The following is a 21,005-nucleotide window of genomic DNA, read 5'->3' as shown; positions in this document are numbered from 1 at the left end:
TTCACCAGGTGTTTGATAATTCGTGTAGCTGCTCAAGTCACAACTTACCTGGGCTAATCTCTGCTGACTGTCTGCATCCCCTGGTGCAGCCAGGGCCTGCTTCGCCTCCTGAATGAGCATAGCAGAGCCTTCCATGACATCCCTTGCTGAATCCAACATGGCATGTGCTGCCACAGGGTCCGTAGTAGATGCTGCTACGCCTCGTGCTGCCTGAGCCAAAGTCTTCAAAGCCTGAGCAGTTTCTCTGGCAGCAACTCCTATGTTCAGATTTCATCAAGGATTCTATTAGTACTCTTAAAGATGATCTTCGTATTTTATGGCAGATGAATTTGAAAGTAACAATCCCATTGCAAAATAACATTGCAAATGCAGTTTAAAAGAAAATCTTCAAACATGAACATATTTGAAGTACACAGCACCACTGGCCTAGAGAAATGCCTCTAGTTAAGCCACAAAGTAGATATTATACCCCAAATACCATGTTCTGGGCACAGCTCTACATTAGTGATTAAATGGTAGTAAAGCAGTAAAAAAGAAGATAACCTAAAACCTGGAAATGAGGAAAAACTAGTACTCCAAGCTATAGAGGAAAATCATTGTCCACAAGAACGGCATACATGACTTCAGAGCCACAGTGTCTCTGCCCTTTCTGAAAATGCAACTTTGGATTTTTCAGAGAATAAACACAGCAACACCTTAAGTTCAAGCAATTTAAAAAATTTAAGAGAGATCACTAGGGATGATACAACTTAACATCACTATGAGTACAAGCACATAAAAATAACCAAATGAAATCACAGAGAGGATGTCATGAAATTAGTTTCTTTGGTTTGTCTGGCCAACATTACAGGACATTCATCAGCTCTAACGCTAAGGCACACAACTGTGTGAAAAATGGTCCCATTCTTCCATTTTTGAAATTTAATCCAGCCCTTAATGAAAACCAATATAAAAGTCTTAAAGATCTTGATTAGCACAGTCTAGTCAACACCACATGCAATTAACGTAGGTGGTACAGTTTGAGTGATAATGTTAAACTCGTGCGATTTCTACCAAAAGAAAGTCACAGAAAAAGTTCACATTTGCTGTACAACACCTCTTGGTTATCCATATTTTGGCATTAAAAAGAATTAGAGTGTTCTAATGTCCCTATTGGAAATGTTTATAAAGCTAGGACATCATAACCAAATACAAGCCACAAAGTAGCCACATTACCATTTTAACACCAATGTCTTTTAACATTTTCTCTTCTAATCAACTGAACATCTTTAAATGCAGAAATTTTATAAGAAAATGAAAAGCAAATGATATTACATGTCAGCGTAAAGCCAAGCTAGGTAGAGAAACAGCACTGCCTATGTTGCAGTTACAACATAAGAAGGACATGGAGCTGTTGGAGCAGGTCCAGAGGAGGGCCATAAAGCTGATCAGAGGGCTGGAGCACTTCCCTTATGAGGACTGACAGAGGGAGTTGGGGCTGTTCAGCCTGGAGAAGAGAAGGCTCCAGGGGGACCTTATTGCAGCATTCCAGTTCCTGAAGGGGTCCTACAGGAAAGCTGGGGAGAGACTTTTACAAAGGCAGGTAGCAAAAGAACAAGGGGGTATGGTTTTGAACTGGAAGAGGGCAGATTTAGGATAGATACTAGGAAGAAAGTCTTTACTGTGAGGGTGGTGAGGCACTGGCACAGGTTGCTCAGAGAAGTTGTGGATGCCCCCTCCCTGGAAGTGTTCAAGGCCAGGTTGGACAGGGCTTTGGGCAACCTGGTCTGGTGGGAGGTGTCCCTGCCCATGGCAGGGGGGTTGGACTGGATGAGCTTTAAGGTCCCTTCCAACCCAAACCACTCTATGATTCTAATCTATTTGACAAACCACAGAGGGCTTTCTACATTCTTAATTTAAAGAAAATTTTAGGAAAAGTACCCACACATTTTGTTTCCTTTATTTAGAGTACCAATAAGCATCTTTTAAGTTTGACTTATTTATCACAGTACCACAAAATAAAAAGGTCTGGTTGCTTTGCTTTCAATTTGGTGCTGCTTTCATTCTCTACAAAGACTTTCAGTACAAACTGAAAAGAAACTTACTGTGACAGTTGCAGTCAAGAGGGAATTATTAAATAGTGAATATAAGCTGCAAAGAATTTTTATCACATAGAAACAGCAGAATGTTATAATGCCTGCAAACACTCAGTGCTTGCTTAAGGACACAACAGTTTTTGCGTAACAAGATGTTATGAGATAAAAAATAGTAATATGAGTTTTGAAAAAGAATTCCTTGCTTTGCGGGATTTTCCAACTAAACAGCTCTCATAGCTTGATGTTAAGAGAGCTACTGGATTCAGTTATTCAGTAACAGCTGCAAGTATCTGTACTCCTTCACTAGATCCCCAGTGCTAACTGTGATAGAAACATGAGGCATTTTAACGTAATTACATCTGCTTCAAATGAAGGCAACTCTGTGTTATGTAGCCCTGATGCAACTATATCCAATGAAGTGGTAATTGCCACACTGCATTTTATCAGTAATATTTAAAAAAAATCCTACAGTAGCATTTGAATCAACAGCTTTCATTTCTTACAGAAGAGACAGAATATTTTACAGAATATTTTACTATCTAAGAGTAAGCCTTGCCCTGTCCTGCCCCTGCAAGGAGCATTTTCCTTATTAAGTTGTTTTTCGGTTTCTAAAAGTACAGGTACAAAAACAAATCGCAGAATCCGTGTGCCCACATTTCCTGTTGGTTTAACTCAAACTATGCATATAAGATCAAATGATCAGGGAGACAAGCTGCATTATACATGTAAACTGGTAGCATCTAGTAAGAGATGTAGTTTTAAATGTCACCAAGCTATCCCAAGTATATTTGCATCTTGTGCTTCAAAAAATATCCAAAGATCCTTTTAACCTTCTGAAAGTTCATAGCAACATTTCCAGTGGCACTGACTTCTAAATCACATTACATTTTAGTTCTGTCCTTCACAAGTTTTTAGTGGCATCTATCTACAAAAACAACAGATGTCTCAATCTATTCTGATTCTATACCTGCAGCAGATTGCCACAGTATTCTTTTATGAAGCACATTATTAACACTAGCAATTCCTAGTAACTTGCCACAGTTCACTATCAGCATACAAAAAAATACCCCAAAAAAACACCAAAAGAGAAGTGACTTACTTGATTTAAGTAGACTGTAACAAGAAAACCTTCTATCAAGTATTTTATGAAAAGCAGAGGTTTCACAGAGACATTATGAATAAAACACTACCTGTATAGTGCTCGTTGCCTTGAGCAGCACAAGTTAACAACTGGGCCATTGATGAACCAACTGCTTTGGATGTACTTCCCAGGTCTTGAGCACATTTCTCAAGCTGTCAAAAATTGCAAAGGACAAAATTCTTTGTTTAAGCTCAACTAAAACACACTCATTCTTAAAACAGCTTTAAAAGATTCCTCATTCCACAAAAATCAAACTTTTACCTCAGCTACTGAACACACACACACAGTCTCTCTGAAACCTAGTATGTTTTTCCTGCCCAGGGTGAAATAGATTAACATACTAGATAATATGAACAACAGAACTGTTTTATAATTAGCACTGGAAATCAATACCTTCATCTGAGAAGGAGATTTTTGCTAAATAAAACATTTCACTTTCTAAGCCTATCAGGACTGGTCAGTTTTAGAACTATCGAGTTCTCATCTTTGTCACTATTGGAAAGAAATTCTTTTTGACCAAAAACCCACAACCACCCAATGTTGCTGCTACTACATTGTAACAGTACAATAAAGGAGGCGGCCTTACAGTCCTATGAATAGTTCTGCTACAGAACATGCTTCTGGTGTAGTAGGAATATATAGTCTTTTTAAGAGAATTAGTGCACAATCCTACCAGTCTTATCATTATCCAAAGTCTCACAACTTGTTTTGTCTGTAATACTAAAAATTTTTTAACAGCTAACTTTGTTTGGTTTTAAATGAAGAACACCCTTCTTCAATTACAGTTTCTCCTGGTAGAGGTTTTAACTGTCCTTCCACAGCTGCCATCTTCGCATCTTGTAGTTCATTTTTGAGTGTCTGGACTGTATTCAAAGCAGAATCAATTTCCATTGGGCCACATGCTTCATGAGCCTATTCAGAAATCAAATCAATATCACTGTTAGCAGCTGCAAGCTATTATCAGAAACAGTAAATGCTTCATATAAATCTTCCCCTCCCAAATTCTCGCTCTCATGACTTTAGAGGCCACTGTGGGCACTTTAAGTGTTACACATCACGGATTCCAAACTCCTGCTCAATATTCTTAGCTTGTAAATAGAACAACACACCATTAAGAGCCACCAGGGGCTGAGAAAATAACTGCTGCAGTCTGGACTTCACCTCTGACAAACAGCCTAACTATGCATCGTGACTAATGTCACACTGAACCCTCTGATGTGGCAGCCCACAGTCATTAGTACCTCAGCTAGAAATTTTAATGTTAGCTCTGGTGTAGCCACTACAGTGTATGCACACAGAAGAGCAGACTTCTCACTGATATTTTTAAACCCATACATAGTTTCAAAATCTGTGCATGGAACACAGATAGTCTCCTCTTCCCTGAATTTTAGAGATGGTAGCTCCAATTCACAATCAGAACACTAAGCACAAGAGTGCCACATCTGAGTTCTCCCAAGCTTGGTAGGTGCACGAGAGATGTGTCCCTTTCCCTGCTTGCTTTCAGATGTAACAGCAGCTCAGAGTTTTGCTGCACTGCTCTGTGTACTTCCTCTTCCTTTCTTTCTGATATGGACAGAGTAGCACAAGCTTTTCAGTTTTCTTATCACTTCTTCCTCCCCTTTCTATTATGACACAGAAGCCACCTGGGAGTTTGAGCAAACTGCACAAAAAGCAACACTGAGAAGTGAATGCTGCCCACACACGAGCCATTCCCTTGTGAGAGACAGTGGGCCAAGCAAGAGTGAGCCTGTGACCGCCATCCAAGCCATCTTGCTCCAGCTGATCAAAACTCATATTCACTTACCTTTTGGGAGGCGGTTCGTAGCTCAGCTAAGCTGGTAGCAAGGTTCTTCGCACACTGACTTAGCTGCATTGCTGCTGCTTGATCGGTCACAGTGGGCACTGCAGCTTTAGCAGATGCCACCATTTTACTTCCAGGCTGTTCAAAGAGCAGTGAACATAATTGGTTTTACTAGTTCATTCTCTTTAAAGAGGAGTTAGGACTCAATGAACAAAATGCTTCCTTCATTCACACGCTCATGAGGTTTCCAAATCTTCTGTAATGATCATTTCATGCACTTTCCTTCTCTTTACCCATGCACCTTGTAGATTTCAGCCTTTTAATCATATGCTGCACCCTGACATAATTCTACATTGCAGTGTCCTCTGCAGCAGGACTCATTTGTGCTTTACACTGACTACTTCATTGGTACCAGTGTCTGGTTGAGGCCTTTGAGTACCCACGTAGGCTGCTTAAAAATGTTTAAATGTGCAGTATTCCCATTCAGCATCTTTGCAGTACAAGCAAGTCCAGGTAGCACACATAGCAAATTTGTCTCAATGTTTCTAAAAATTAAACTGTGCCGAAATTCTAGAAATTGAAAACGGTAATTCAAGCAATGACACTTCACAGAGTTTTCTGCTAATACAATTGCTAATCTTCATCTCCATGGTACACACATACAGCCAGAGAGGTGATAGATCATTTTAATGACTCCTGAGGGAATCAGGTAGCAAAATACTCAGAGTGAGAGCATTGTTTGCAATACCTCTGCCTACATGGGTCCATAAAAAAACCTGCTAATAGCAGCCAATAAAAGCGTTCATTTCCATTCCACATTTAAGGCAGGACTAACAAACTCCAAGATAATGTACTACACAGAGAATTGGTTTCTTCTGTTTGTTTCTTGTAATGTCAATAATAAACAAAATAGTTTTGTTATCAGTGCTCAGTATTTTACTATTTTTAAGATGTTTTTGAAGAAGCATGGAGTCAAATCTTGCATTTTGTTTAAAAATTCCATCAAGACTCATTACTTATGCAGGCTAGTATCTAAAAAAGCCCCATGATAATGTTCCCTTTTATTTGTGAAGAATTCTGGAGCTTGTTGCTGCAACACTAACTTTACTTTCACCAAGAAAGGTTACAACAGCATCTTACATATTCAGATATCTCCTGAGAAAGATGCTGAATTCTCTCTATCTTGCTCTTTAAACTCTTTTCAAGAAGGCAAGTGCCACAGCAGTGAATGTTTCTTCTCCATAAACTTTAGTTTTCTTGTCACTTTTACACTCAATTTTGGGAGTTTTCACTCTCCACAGATTCAACATACTTCAGCCATCCAACCCGAGGAACTAAATTCTACTTAGCTATGGGTCACAGTCAGTGAGGAACTTCTTTATATGGTTCTTAACAGTTTACTGCTTATTTATCACAAATAAAAACATACAGCACAAAAAACCAGAGGTTTTTGCTCTCATGGAGTCTACTACAGTGACTGATTCACTTCACCTGAAGGAAGTTCTGGCTGGAGTTTATTAAAGCAAGCTGGGCACTAAGGTCTTCTGCCTGAGCTTGACTTCCTCTTACACCCTGCACCAGTTGAGGAATGTGGTCTGCAACATTCTGTAATAAACAAAGGGAGAATTTTATAGTAGAGAAAGAAAAACTCCAAACCCTCTGACACTAAAGCAAGCCCTCTCCCCACCCACCTTAAATATAACTTGTAGAGTTATAAATTTGTTCAGGATTCCATGGAACAGAATTCATACACAATAATATTTTTCAGAGACATTCTACTTTTACTTAGGAAATCCTTATTCAAGCTACTCATTAGTTTAAAAATCCTACAGGACAGTCTAAGATTCTTCTGCAAGGTTACATACACAAAGTATTTTGAATTACTTCCTTTGCACATTTAAATGCCAGCAGTGGAGGTGACATTTTTCAAGAGAATGCCTTCCTTCCACAATAACACTGTCTTTTACAGACGAGGACCTCAGCCTACTTTTCTTTGACTCTTAACAACACAAAATTTATAGTCTGTCTGGAGCGTTCTGAAGTGTGCATTGCTAAAACTTCATTCCTGGACTGCCTAGATTCATCCTTGTCCATCCAATAACACTTACTTCAGTAGCGCAATTCTAATTCCTCCTCTACCTCCACCACCCCTCCAAAAAAGTAAGTATCAGATCTCCTCTGCTATCTAATAAGTCATCATCAAGATCAAACTAGAGTGACATGTAAACAATACAGCAATTCAGCTTTTTTTTTTGTAATTCATACTGAAATAGCAGCTGCCTACAAGACAGTCTTGAGATGTACTTGAGCTGCCTTATTTAATTCCAACACTACTCAGGAGTACTACCATGACAAGAAATAATTGCTGAATGTTAATATGGCTTTTAATGGTGCCTTCTTTAAAGGTTTTTGTTCCCATTCCCCACATAACTGCTCTTCAATTCAGAAGAAAACTCTTTTGCACTCTACTGTTTTTTAAAATTTTTTGTTTAAATGCAATTTCTTTAAAAAATCCTGAAGCAACATTAGTCAGAGCGAGAAATTAAGCTGCCAAATGTAGCTTAAACACAACAGAGAACAGATTCTTAGTAGACTCTCAGTTCTAGCTTGGAACTATAAAAGTCTACTTGACTTCAGGCTTAGCTTGAAATCTGTGGTCTTGGCAGCTTTAACTTCAAACTATGAATCATGTTAACCCCATAATAAGGTCTATAACTTTTTTTTTTTTTACAGTGACATTTAAGGCCCTTCGTGCTTGTAGGCTGAACATCAGAATAGCAGGATCAGTGTTGTTAGTTATATAATTAATTGTATAAGTCACACGTTAAATAAGGACTTCACTCCATTACAGTATAAATCATTCTTGCTACTCTCTCCTTCATCATGGAAAATTCAAAAGTTGCTTTATTCCATAGCAGACCTCAGCTCCATTTCACTGCATGTATCATTCAACAACTTGTTTGGATGATCATAGAGCTACTCACCTGCTAAAGAGCAAACTCATGCACTACCAATACTTGATGCCAGTGTACAAATTTCCGAGCAACTGGACCACTCTGCAGAGTGCTTCTAGCATACCTCTGCATATACAGTACTGCTGACTGATTTGCAGCAGAACTTTTACTCAAGCACTTTCTTCAGATGAATTGGTTGTTACTCAACATATACATAAGCCTGTCCATCCTTCCTAGTTAGGTGTTTGCAGGGGTACTTGTAACAAGCAAGTACTACATGGCACTTAGCCATACTCAGCTTTTCAAAGCCCTCCATGCAGGAGTACATGGCAGTGATGGATAATACAACAAATGAGGGTTCTCCAGAATCCATACAGATGAATGTGTGAGGTGCTGGTTTTGGTTGCGAGTTGTTTTTGTTTGTTTGTTTGTTTAAATATTCTTTTGAGTTTGCAATGGTATTATTATGGAAGGTGATCTTCAGCTCCCCATTAAGCAGAGTTTGAGAGTTAGTTATCAGTGGGTTGTGATATGTTTACCTTACAGCTCTGCACAAGTTGCTGGTGGGCTGCTGCATTCTTATTTGAAATGGCTGCATTCTGAGAAGCTGCAATAGTCTGAGTAGCAGCAGCTGCAGCTTGTTTAGCTGCAATCTTCGGAGAAAAAGAAACAAGAGTTATAGAAGTGGTAAAAATCTGAGTAATTAAGAAGATGAAATACATGTTATAGGTAACTGACAGATCAATACATTATATCCCTTGATTAATTTTATTTGTCCTAAGGAAACGCAGGATTGCTCTTCACTCAAGATGAAAATGAGCTGAACACTCTTATCCATCCCTAACTTGCCAATGAAGGAAAAAGGTGGAACTAGAAGAGATTTCAAGCTCTTACTCCTTCATAGCTCGTGTTACAATATGACCAGAAATCAATTACAAAGTGCAGAAACGGTCTCCTTTATCTCATGAACTCAATTATCTCTTTACAAAGAAGGCCAGAGAAAACATGAAAAGAACATACAGTGCTTCACACTGCTACATTAACACCTCTGACCAAAGACTCAAGAAAGCCAACCTCTGCCGAGATTACTCTATGGCAAAAGCAAAGATACTAAAATGATGGAGACGTACAAAATACTGGTACTACTAAAAGCACTGAGAAGGCCTCCTTCAAATATCTAGGAGTCTTACTATCAACTTCTCTCTATCACAAAATTAAGAATTCAACAATTTATCTAAGATATTCCAACATGTTGTACAACACTTTACTTGGCCCACAAAAATCAAGTATCAGGTTCATTCTCATCATTACACATTTCACTCCTTTGTAAGGCAGTATATGTTATCACAGAAAAACAAGTCTTTTCTATAAAGCTTCCGTGCATACGGTTAGAAAATTGAGACTTCAGCCTTTTTTTCCTGAAATACTCCTTATTTTTGGTTCTAGCAAGATACAGTAATTTAAATGCACTTCTGGAACACAGTTACCTACATAGATCAACTTGTTTGCCTAATCTCATTGCACTTGAATCAGACTACTATAAAACCACAGTTGGCAACTAGGAATAATGAAAGGCTGCTTATTTTTAATCTGTCTTTTCTACATCTTAGTTAAGAATGGGAAGATAACCCTTGCCTAAAAGACAAACTTCAGAGATATTTTATCCTTAGTGCACAGTAAATTGCCTTTCTGCCCCTTGGCTGCGCTACCAACTATGATGTATTGTTTCCCTTCTGTTTCTGCTTTTTTGGCTCTTTGTATAACTTACCAGTTTAATTGGATATAGTGCGTTTCAATATATCTTTGTATGGAAATTTACATGAAACTCTGGCAGATACACTAGTAAAACCACCAAAAGATATTGTGTGTAAATGACAGGTCAGATAGATAAACTAAAACAGTAATGAAGTCATTTCAGCTCAGCTGTTTGAAACCTCAGCTGTCTTAATTTTGTGACTAAGCCACCATCAAATGCCTTCTGAGTCAAATTCTTATACCAGCTTACTACATCAGTGATACAAGTTTCTCAATTTTCTGAGGATTATGGTATCATATGCTAGCATCTCTAATTCCAAGCCTTGTACTCTGGAACTGACCTTACTTTGCTACCATTCTATGCTCAGCACTTTTCCTGAAATATGCATTTCTACTTGCTTGAAATTATCTACATATACTAATTATCAAAATGGAGTAAAATGAAAATTCAACAATATCTAGTTTCCAACCTCTAATCTGTTGACAATTTTCTTCTTGATGGCATTCTGTGCAGCAGCATTTGTAGCAACCCGCAGTCCCTCTGCTGCTTCTCTTAGACGCTGCTGTTGATCCTCATTTTCAGGATTGGCTGCAGCTCCCTGCACAAAATTTCAAACCAAGAAACCATGAGCCTCAGTAAAAGCTCCTGGAGTAAATGTAGACAAATATTAAGGCTTTAGTTGCAGACAGTGTCTCTACATCAGTCTCATTTTCCCTATATTATCTTAACCAAAGTTAGAACATTAAAATGTTACAAGACTTTGAAGCAGAAAATTTATTGCTAGTGCAAAGTTGTTACTGTATACGTTAGGTACTTTGAGGAGGGGAGCTGAACAGTTGCTTCATATACTACTTTAGGGGATTGGGAAAAAAGTCTTTTTAAACTGCTTCCACTATGATCTGTGGTAACGTACTTTGACTATATGAATGTAGGTTTTGAAAACAAAACAAACCAAAATAATGACCAAAAACCCCCACCCCAAACAATTTTTAAGATTCCCAATTCAATATGCCTTCCAGTAACTGCAGTCCAAACCTTCAGATTTGAGACAGTAGGTTTTCTTCATCTGAAGCCTGAGAAAGTACTGGGAAGTCAAGGATATGCTCTGTGGTCAGGCATATGGGCCTTCTAGAGCCCTGGCAGAATGGCTGGCCCTGATCTATAAAAATTGTTCAAGTGTACGATCTGGGAAACAATTCAAAGACCATATTCCTCCTTGGTGGATTTAAATAGGTTTCTAGCACAAAAAGGAAATAAAAGGGTAGATATTTGCCTCTTTTATGAGAACAGGGGTGTGGAGGGGAACAACATAGGTAAGATTCCCCCTCAAGGTTTGTCTTGTTTCTAAGAGAAACAGAGGCAGAGTTGCTTTGTTCATGGCTTTTGTAAGAGATATTTGTACGCGACTGCTATGGGTTTGTAGTTCCATTTGTATTGATAGACTGGTACAAGACCGGTACAGTGGTTGTGGCTGCTGGTAACCGCTTGAGCCATGACCACCCCGCACACAGGTAAGCAAAGCAGTGCAAGAAGAGTTTTTAAAACAAAACAGAAACAAAACACTCAGGTAACTAATAAATTGATGGGGTTTTTTTTTTCTGAACATACCTAGGATAAGTAATTAAATGCAGAACATTTACAGGATAAGAGAAACCCCCTCTACTATCAGCCAGATCCTATCTATAACAGCCCACATACCATCTTTTCTTTGTATATAACCACACAACTTTAAGCTGACAGTTAGTTCATCTTCCTGGTACCTTTGCAGCTTCAACCATGCGGGCTGTAGAATCTGCCAGAAGCTTTGCAGCAGCCAGAAGCTTCTTAGAGTTATCCATGTCTATTTCTGCTTCAGCATCTGACCTCATGGCATTGACGAGATCAGAAGTGGCTTGAGCCAGTACCCTGGCCTGCCGCACCATTTCACCTGTGGTACAGAATTATAGTTTTACTTTCCTTCTCTCTGCATTTCAGCTTTTGTTTCAAGCGTCATCTCAACAAGGTAAAAATAAAGTTACATTTGATGAAATATTCTTTTGACTTGAAAATGATACACACATAGTTCATAACTTAGAAGCTTCATAAACAAAATACTGGATTGCAATATAAATGAAGGGAATCTTTACAGTGGAGATTAAGAAAAAACAGTATTCGCATTCTAAATAGCAAGACAAAATACCCAAAAAACCCAGTACTTTAAGGTAATGTTGAATATAGCAGTTCAGGAAAACTGTCCCAGTAAAAACTAATAATGATGATTACAAACTACAGTCAGGATTTCAGTCTTAATTCTTCTGTGTAATATAAACTAAGTCAAGAATTCTGTCAGAAGAGACACAGCACCAATTAGGTGGTTTTGACTAAAAATAAGGTGTATATTTAAGATACTGGAGTAATGTTCTGGTTACAGTGAAACACAGAAATGAAACAGCAATGCTTCTGATACATACACTTTCATTCGTTCACTTATACACTTGAACTTCTCCCTAACAGACTTGAACCCAATAAACCTTTTGGCTTTCTTTAGGTTATCAAGTAATTCGTGTTTGGGTCTAAGGCCTCATTCTTTCCAAATGCTCTTAAAAAATCATGGAAAAGAACACCAAAGCAGCATTCTTCTCATTTGTAAAGATGACTTGTGGGCTTCAGAATTAAATGTCTTCTTACCTTCCTTTGGTCAAGCATAGGCAAAAAATTTTAAATTTTTCTAGCTGTTATCAGCTATTTCCTAGTATGATATTTTGTCATTAAATTTTTTACCAATAATGGCTGACTCAGCTCCCTGTCCAAACATCCCACTTGAAAAAAATCCCTTTAAGGGCCCTTTCTTACAGTATTAAGCCAGTAAACCGAACAGCAATAATAGCCTGCTTGAGCAATAATACAGCAGTCACAAGCAAGAGTTTCTCTGCTATTAGAAACTGCAACCGCAGGAGTGCAATGATAAGTTGGAAACACTGACTGGAATCCAAATGCCTTCTACTAAAAACTAAGTATTGCACAACTAGATACTTGACTGTGAACAGAAGACAAATGCTTACCAAGATCCTCTCTTTTACTGCATCCATCTTCTGTACAGAAGCTGAATGATGACAGCTAGACATAAAAGTTGACGTGCTTTCTTGTGCACATCTACAGTAATTAAGGTTCTTAGGATAGCTACAGAGCATTAGAAAACTTTTTCCACAGCTTTCAATTGGAAGATTAGGCATGGTTTAGAAAACATTCTTGTGAATGTTTTTAAAAAATTTACTCACTTAAATTTCTCATAAAGAAAATAGAAGGATCAAAATACACTGAGAATTTCACTAATTACTTCCAAGCACATGTTCCTGAAAGTTTTACTTTAAAAAAAAAAGTCATGTAACAACTAAGATGGCTCTAAAAAAAAAGATTAGTTTGCTCATATCAACTGTAACGTGAATACAACTGTGACTGAAATATTTACTTTTCTGGCCTTGCATTTATACAGCATTAAAAAAAAAGACTAAAACCATACTATTCACCATAACTGCTTTTAAAAACTCATCCCATTTTAAACTTTTCATGAAATGTCTTGATTTCAAATTGATAACTGCCCCTTCATGGTGTTCTGCCTTCATAACATTTATAGCTGTTGAAATGTCACCATTCTAACTAATTTACTGGCTCTTAACTAAACATTCATATCAGGTCAGTTAAACATGAGGTATCCTAAGTCTTGGTTGGTTCTATGAGCTGAACATTTCAGAAACATCATAGGAAGCAGAAGTAAGTTTCAAAACCTATAAAAAAGTCTAAGCATAATAAAATCAATCACTGTGCAGTATTCGCTCAGGAATTTGTCTTCATGTTTGGAGATGAGAAATTGCTACACAATTCCGTGAAGTGTTGCAGTAGTAGAAAACAAAATACTACCGTGATCCTTTAGCATGATATTGATTGCTTTCACAGAATATTCATTCTATCTAGCACATAGATGCCTGCATTTTGCTGATTTAATATTATGGGTTGAATGACTACCCACCACAATGGCACTAGCCTAGAAGCACAGTACATTTCAGAGGTTTTTTACTTGCATTATTTGAAACGTGCACATCTCCGCATCATGAAAAGCTACTGTCCATTAGAGACACTTACCAGCATCTCCCATCGAACTGAAAATACTCTCTGTAACACACATGATGGTATCTGTAGCCTGGTCATAGCGTCCAATGGGCTCTCCCCTACTCGCAAACTGACGGACATGCTGCAAGAGGTCATTCAGGGCTTGGCTGACAATGCTGGCAGCTGCACTGACCTGCTTCAGTAACTCAGTGTCATCTGTGGCAGCCTGGCAGGCCCTCACACAGTTCTCCACTGAACGGTCTACCAGTTTCCCTGCCTCAATCAGCTGTTCCTGACACACTGGAGAGCTGATGGTGGGACTCACAACCTGCACGGGGAAAGGACACAAAGCATTCAGAAAAGGTTGATGTGCAAATTTTCCAACTACTAAGAAGTGAAATATTTACTGCATTAGGTTTTAATCTTCAACTTATCTGTTTTCCCTAGACAGAAAACTCTGAAAGTGTTTAAATAGGTAGGTTCAGACATCTAGATTATGAATCTGGGCTCTTCATGTTGTTAATTTAATGTCAACTTAGATTCTGAGAATGGAGGCCCCCCCATCTTGTTTCATGCTGTTTCAGCTGAACTGAGCAAACGCGACAGTGGTTCTGGAGTGCAAGCACGGGTCAAACTCCTCCAGAGTAACTATGTCCACTGCCACATTTCTGTACTCTGGAGTTCCAAATGAAATTGGAATTGGTCTTGGAAAGCCTTCTTATTATCAATCTTTTGGTTTTTTTTTGTTGAAATAAAAGTAGTGCTTGGCACAAGCCAAACAAAGTTCTACTCCTGAAGCCACAAAGCAAGAAGTAAACCCACAGTAAATCCACAGACTAGAAACAACCCTCTTCCATTTTGTTCAGGCATATTCAGACAGCTTTTAGCAATGGGAAAACTGTGCATATCTTATGAGGAAAACAGGATGCCACTGGGTGTCTTGTGCCGTACTGAAGAAATTAACAGACAGTAAGAACATCAAGTCCAAATAATGAAAACTCATACATACGCATTACAAAAAGCCCTTGCAGTCAGAGAAATAAAGTAGAAAATACTGAAAAATTAATACTCAATATTGGTTATTAATTTTAATAGAAACTGTCTGGATGTTTCACAACAGCTGAATACCCATTTCCCTGTGAAAGATGACACTGCAGACTTCAAAAGCAGCATCCAAGTAGGAAATGTAAACTCTTTAATTTTTAAAATTAAAATAAGAATTTATTTATTTTTAAGGAAAAAAAGGGCTGCAGAAGATGTAATGCTCCAATTGCAGACTTCAGAATTTGAGGTCTGATTTCAAGTCTTTTTAAATTTGCTTAGACCGAAAATCAGTACTTGGCCAAAAGCAGTGGATCTATTGAAACAAGTAAGCAACTGTAAATTAGTGCAAATGTATTTCAAGTGATCAGTGATCACCAACTCAATTTTATTTTCAGAAAGAATATCAACTTGCAATTATTTAGTTTTACATGAGGTAAGCCCATCCTAAATCTAGGTGTTATTAGAAAACTTGCACAGTCCTACAGGCAAGCAGTGCTTCTTGAACTAATATTTCTAACTTTTTTATTTTATCAACATTAGTAATTCATCAGATGGGCTCTGTTATCTGTGTAATCTTCTCTGGAGATTACAGTAACACCCCACATCCTCTGGGCTCCTGACTGCCACTGTTATGGGTGACAATTTAGTAACCAACAACTTCAATATTTGTATTGGGTTTCCGTGGCAGCGAGGGGGTAGCTACAGGAGTGGCTCGTATAAAAGGCTGCTAGAAGCCTCCCAAACTCCAAGTCAGACCTCCCTCTGGACAAGGCTGAGCCAATCAGCAATGGTGGGAATGCCTCTGTGATAACATTTATATAAGAGGAGAAAAAACCACAACCTGCTGTGGAACCTGCAGCAGAGATAGGAGTGGGATGTGAGAGAACCAAATATGCAGGCATCAAGGTCAGTGAAAAAAGAAGGGGGAGGAGGTGCACCAGAGCAGAGATTCCCCTGCAGCCCATGGTGAGACAGCAGGCTGACCTGCCTGCAGCTAATGGAGGTTAACAGTGAAGCAGAGATCCACCTGCAGTCCATGGAGGGCCCACACCAGAGCAGGCTGGATGCCCAAAGGAGGCTGTGGCCCTGTGGGAAGCCGTGCTGGAGCAGGCTCCTTGAAGAACGTGTGGATCTGCAGAGAGATGAGCCCACACTGGAGCAGGTGGCTGCACCCAACGGCAGTCGTGACTCCGTGGGAAGCTTACACTGGAGCTGTCTGTTCCTGAAGGATGACATCCCATGGAAAGGATACATGCTGGAGCAGTTTGTCAAGAACTGCAGCCCATGGGAAGGATTCATGTTGGAAAAGCTTGTGGAGGACTGTCTCCCCTGGGAGGGACTCCACACTGGAGAAGAGGAAGAGTGTGAGGTGTCTTCCCTTTGAGGAGGAAGGAGCGGCAGAAACAATGTGTGATGAACTGACTGCAAACCCTGTTTCCTGTCCCCCTGCGCCACTGGCGAGAAGGAAGTAGAGAAATTGGGAGCAAAGTTGAACCTAGGAAGAAGGGAGGGGTGGGTAGAGTGACTTTTTAAGATCTTGTTTTATTTCTCAATACCCTACTCTGATTTGACTGGTAACAAATTAAATTTATTTTATTTTTCCCCAAGTTAAGTCTGTTTTGCCCAAGGCCATAATTGGTGAGTAACCCCTTCCTGTCCTTGTCTCAGCCCACAAGCCCTTCATTATATTTCCTCCTTGCCGTCCCACTGAGGCGAGAAGCAAGCAATCAACCACATGGCACTTAGTTGTCAGCTGAGTCTAAACCACAACAATATTGTGATATTAACACAGTATATTGCCCAAGACTGTTGGAAATACACAGAAGCATACGCTTGAAATGATGCCTTGCCAGCTCACAAACACTGCTAGCCTTACCTTCGCACACGCCACAAGCTGGGAAGTAGAGAGTGCACACTGTGTAGCAGCAGCAATGACCCTGTTCTGTAGCACTGTATCCTCAGCGACCTGCGCTACATTCTTGGCCTTCAGCACTAGCATGGCAGCAGCATTTGCAACAGCTTTGGCCAGACTCATCAGAACATCCTGGTAAAACAAAGGGAAAACTCAGTCTTATGAACAAAAAAGTATATACTTTGCTTATATTAAGATCAAGTCTCCTGAAGGCAAGAAGTTCTCCTGTATCAAATAATTAAACATTTTGTTTCGTGTAAAGCAGCAAACATGGATATTATTCAGAAAACTCAACAGTTTTCTGTTTTCAGTACAACCGTTTCTCTATATACATTATCAAGTTACTGAACTAAACCAGTATGGCCTGTTAAATTTTGAACTAGCTTAGAGTCCATAAGAACAAATCTATATCCCAAATGGCAATGTGCTTATCTTTACTTCCTGATAATACCCTATTAGTACAAAGACATCTGGAGGTCACCACTAAACTTGTGAAAAATATCTGCAATAAGCATGACAACCTCAAGGAGTAAACTGCTGAGGATAGACAGTACTTGAGTTAACACTAAATTCAAGTACTTATTGTGCTTAACAGTAATGACAACTGTTACACCGTTTTTGAAAGATCCTGCTCTAGCAAGGGGGCTGGACTAGATGATCTTCAGAAGTTCCTTCCAACCTCTACCATTCTGTGATACCTCAAACCAGGTCTTAATTCCAGAACATTTCTCCCCTCATACAAAAGTAATTTAATTAGCTCTGATACTGTGACATTAAAACACTCATGTTAATTCCTGCAGTGTAAAAGTTTAGAAAATTTCTTCTTGCTTTCTCACTTAAAATGCTACATTCCATATACTTCTGCGTTTTAATGGGATGGAGTCTCCCTAAGGCCTGTAATGTTAAAATGACCTGGCTTTTCTGTACAAAGATACTACAGATTATATACTTATGTATAATTTTAACTTCACAGCAGAAAGAAAATCTTGGATTTAAAAAATTAAAAGTACTAGTTCTCATATTGTTTTTAGAATATGAAGGCATGGTAAACCATCCCTCTCCTTACCCACCTTCTCCAACACTCCATAGCACTTCTCAGAATGTTTACGTTCATCCCTTTAACCAAGAAAGGGAGGGCTGCAATACACACTCAACTAGGAATACAAATGAGAGCTCTGAGGAATCTTGCAGACAGACTTACTAGTGGATCAAGTGTTTAAAATGGGCTGTAAGTTCTATTAGCAGACATCTTGCATACAGAGCACTCCAGAGGTCTATCTGTTGCTGTGAATTACTTAACCTTGTTCCTGGTGCAAACCTGTTCTTGGCATTGAATGAAAAAATTCAGATAGATTTTTATGCTTTTTAACAGAGCAATTGTTTTAAACTGCTAACATATAACACTGTTATTAAGTTGTATGTGCATTATGATTTGATAACTGATAATACTAATAATCTTTAAAAAATTGTTTGCAATACAGTAATTTTCTTCTACTCAGATCACCAAAAGGTTATATAGACTTTTGCTTTACAAGTACACATATAGACACAGCAAATACTTATGCGAAAATCACTATATTTAATGAGAAGAATTTCTCATTATTTATTAATAAACATTCATTAATTCTTCATAAATACATAGCATAATAGGTCAATAGCTTACTAAGACAGTGAAACACAAGGAAAAGCAAGCATTGAACTTGTCTATGTGTGTATGCAAGTTTTAATACGCTGCTTCCCACAAAATCCCTATGGTATTCAGAACGACTGATGAAGACTACACATGTCCCCCTGCAAAACTCAACTGTCATCTTGCATCTGACTCAGCGTACTTAGTGAAAATGGGCAAAGTTTTTAACAAAATGTTGTTTGCTCTTTCTTATTTTCTGTATCTGACCTGGCATCGTGCGATACAACTTGCTGCAACTGAAGCAAATGGGAACTGTGATTCAAACATATAGGCATGACACAATGTGAAGAATCTGAGAGATCAACAGGTCATAAAGTATCTCAAATTAGCAGATCTTGGACTTCCATGATGTATTTTCCATCTGTAAAGTGGAATGACGTTCCACATCCTACAGGAAAGCTATAAAAGATGTCTGTGCAACACTGAGGTACTGAGTCACCACAAAAGAAGCCAGTGATGAACACTGTGGAAAAAGTAAAAAGTAGAGTAGAATTTGAAAAGTAAGAGTCCGACCAGTATGCAAATAGCATGAGACATCTATTTTAAGTGCTGAGGGGAATACAGTGCAAACAGCTCTCCATGAAGGAAGAAAGCATCTGTACAATGCACAGAACGAGGTAGGAGTTCCCAGCAGCACTTTCTGATTGTGTAATTAAAAACAATGTCATAATGAATTAATCTCAACTAGCATTGAGAAACTTCAAATCTAGCATTTCCTAATCACACTTCGGGAAGCCTGGATTTATGCAGTGGCCAACTCGTTAGAATGCTGCACAATTCTGACAGTGACAAGCAACCCCCTCATTACCTGGAACCTTTCATCTGTTTCATTCTCTCCAATTTGTCTCAGTAGCTCCCCACTTGCTTGCCCAATGCTTCCAGCTGCAGTCAAAACTGTCTGTCGAGGCTGGAAAAATGTAACAGCGAAATACATTAATTCAAAGAATGTGAGTGCGGAGAAGCATCAACAGGCTGAAAGCCAAGGCACTGCAGAAGCTGGGATTCCCATGAGAACATTATTAAGAGAACACAAACAGCAGCTGGGATTTATACAAAGGCAATCTTTGGAAGATTGAACTGTGTTGTTGTTGAGTATAACAGGACCTTGGGCCAGCCTAGAAGTAGGAGTTCAAAACTACCCCAAGCACTGTGTGCCTGGGTTCTCTCGACCAGAACACTGGTTGAATGGTGTGTGTGGTGCATGGCAGGATATCTCGGTCTTGGAACACCTGGCCATGAAGTATGGGAATGATGGATGGGAAAGTGCTGCAGTGTGTGAGCATCCTGATTGGCTGCATAGTCAGGTCCTTCTCTGTAGCTATAAAAGCAGAGGTAGAAAATAAAAGCTCCACTTGGCATTCATCTGCTGAGCTGGTTTCTTGTTTACAGCTCACCACATATGAGCTTTACTTGAATTTTAGATTTCCTCAAGGAACTTAGGCAGTAGTGTGCAATCAATATGGCTAAAAATTTTTACAACAGAAACACTTTGGAAAAATCTTTACTTTTCCACATGCACAACTGCACATCTGTACTTCAGAGGTTTCATCTGAAGTGCTCCCAGACAATGTGTAAAGAACTTTGAAGAACTTGAATAGACATTGTTGTAATAACTCCAAGGATAATTAAGAATAGACAGTCAATATGACAATTGGTCTGAAACATCAGGAGATGTCACGTTCTTCAAAACATAAATATCTGAAGAGATCTAAGGCAAACTGGCTGCAGACTCCAATCCATAAAAAACCGATCAAGATAGTCTATCCTGGTCAATACTACTCTCATTTCTGGAAAACTATAACAGAGGGATTAACTTCACATTTTATATGTCAAAGTAGATAAAAATAGTAAAGCAAAAAAATCAGGAATTAGTATCTTTCAATTTTCCTATTAAACTGAATTAGAGTACTGTCTGAAATTTATTTCTGTAAGAGAATACAGTAGCCAGATGAATTAACTACTCATTACACAAATCAATTAACCTCTGTATATAACAGAACATTGTAATATCAAGGTGCAAGAGTTAAAGGACTAAAGTCAGAGACAGGTGAAGGAGTAAGAAAGAGTCAGAAGAACTGCTTGCACAGGTGACATTATGTGGCACTGAGCAGGTGAGGCTTTGAAGCTAACATGTCTCAGAAAAGCCAGAGCCATGCACTTGAAAGAGGGAACCTGAGAATTTTTCATCCACTCACCTCTCCTGAAGTAGGTTGCACAGCCTTCAGCAAGTCTGAGACAGCACTGGCCAACGTGCGAGCAGCTTTCAAGAGGTCTTCTCCACTTCCAACTTCATCATCCATGAGTGCAGCAAGCAGTTTCACACCTTTAGACATCTCCGTGAGGTTGGAAGAGATAGTTGTAATTGCACATCCCACAGCAGTGTAATCAGTGTCAACTGGGTCCCCTGCAGAGCAAATGTTTTTTCCATGGTCAGAATGCTTTAGCGGTTAATAGGGGGAAAAAAGGCAGCTACTACAAGCTGAACTCTGGTGAGAGACTTAAGAGACATTTCAAGATAGTCAAGCAATGCCTACTAAGTAATTATA

General features: G+C 38.9%; 1 protein-coding gene across 1 annotated transcript; it reads right to left on the bottom strand.

The window, feature by feature from the left end:
• Positions 1-48: 48 nt before the first annotated feature.
• Positions 49-20,863, bottom strand: LOC104538189 (talin-2-like; the record flags this gene model as incomplete). Its single annotated transcript, XM_010181299.1, has 12 exons — positions 49-257; positions 3,266-3,368; positions 4,000-4,128; positions 5,021-5,155; positions 6,509-6,622; positions 8,511-8,624; positions 10,197-10,325; positions 11,488-11,654; positions 13,847-14,141; positions 16,734-16,901; positions 19,268-19,366; positions 20,655-20,863. Coding segments are annotated over 12 exons (1,871 nt in total), but the record flags the coding sequence as incomplete, so codon positions are not given.
• Between the last annotated feature and the right edge of the window lie 142 nt (positions 20,864-21,005).

This window comes from Mesitornis unicolor, unplaced genomic scaffold (genome assembly GCF_000695765.1).
Source record: "Mesitornis unicolor isolate BGI_N332 unplaced genomic scaffold, ASM69576v1 scaffold6703, whole genome shotgun sequence".
Classification (NCBI taxonomy): Eukaryota; Metazoa; Chordata; class Aves; order Mesitornithiformes; family Mesitornithidae; genus Mesitornis; species Mesitornis unicolor.
The sequence above is the reverse complement of the archived record's forward strand: the minus strand, read 5'-3'. Positions and strand labels throughout refer to the sequence as shown.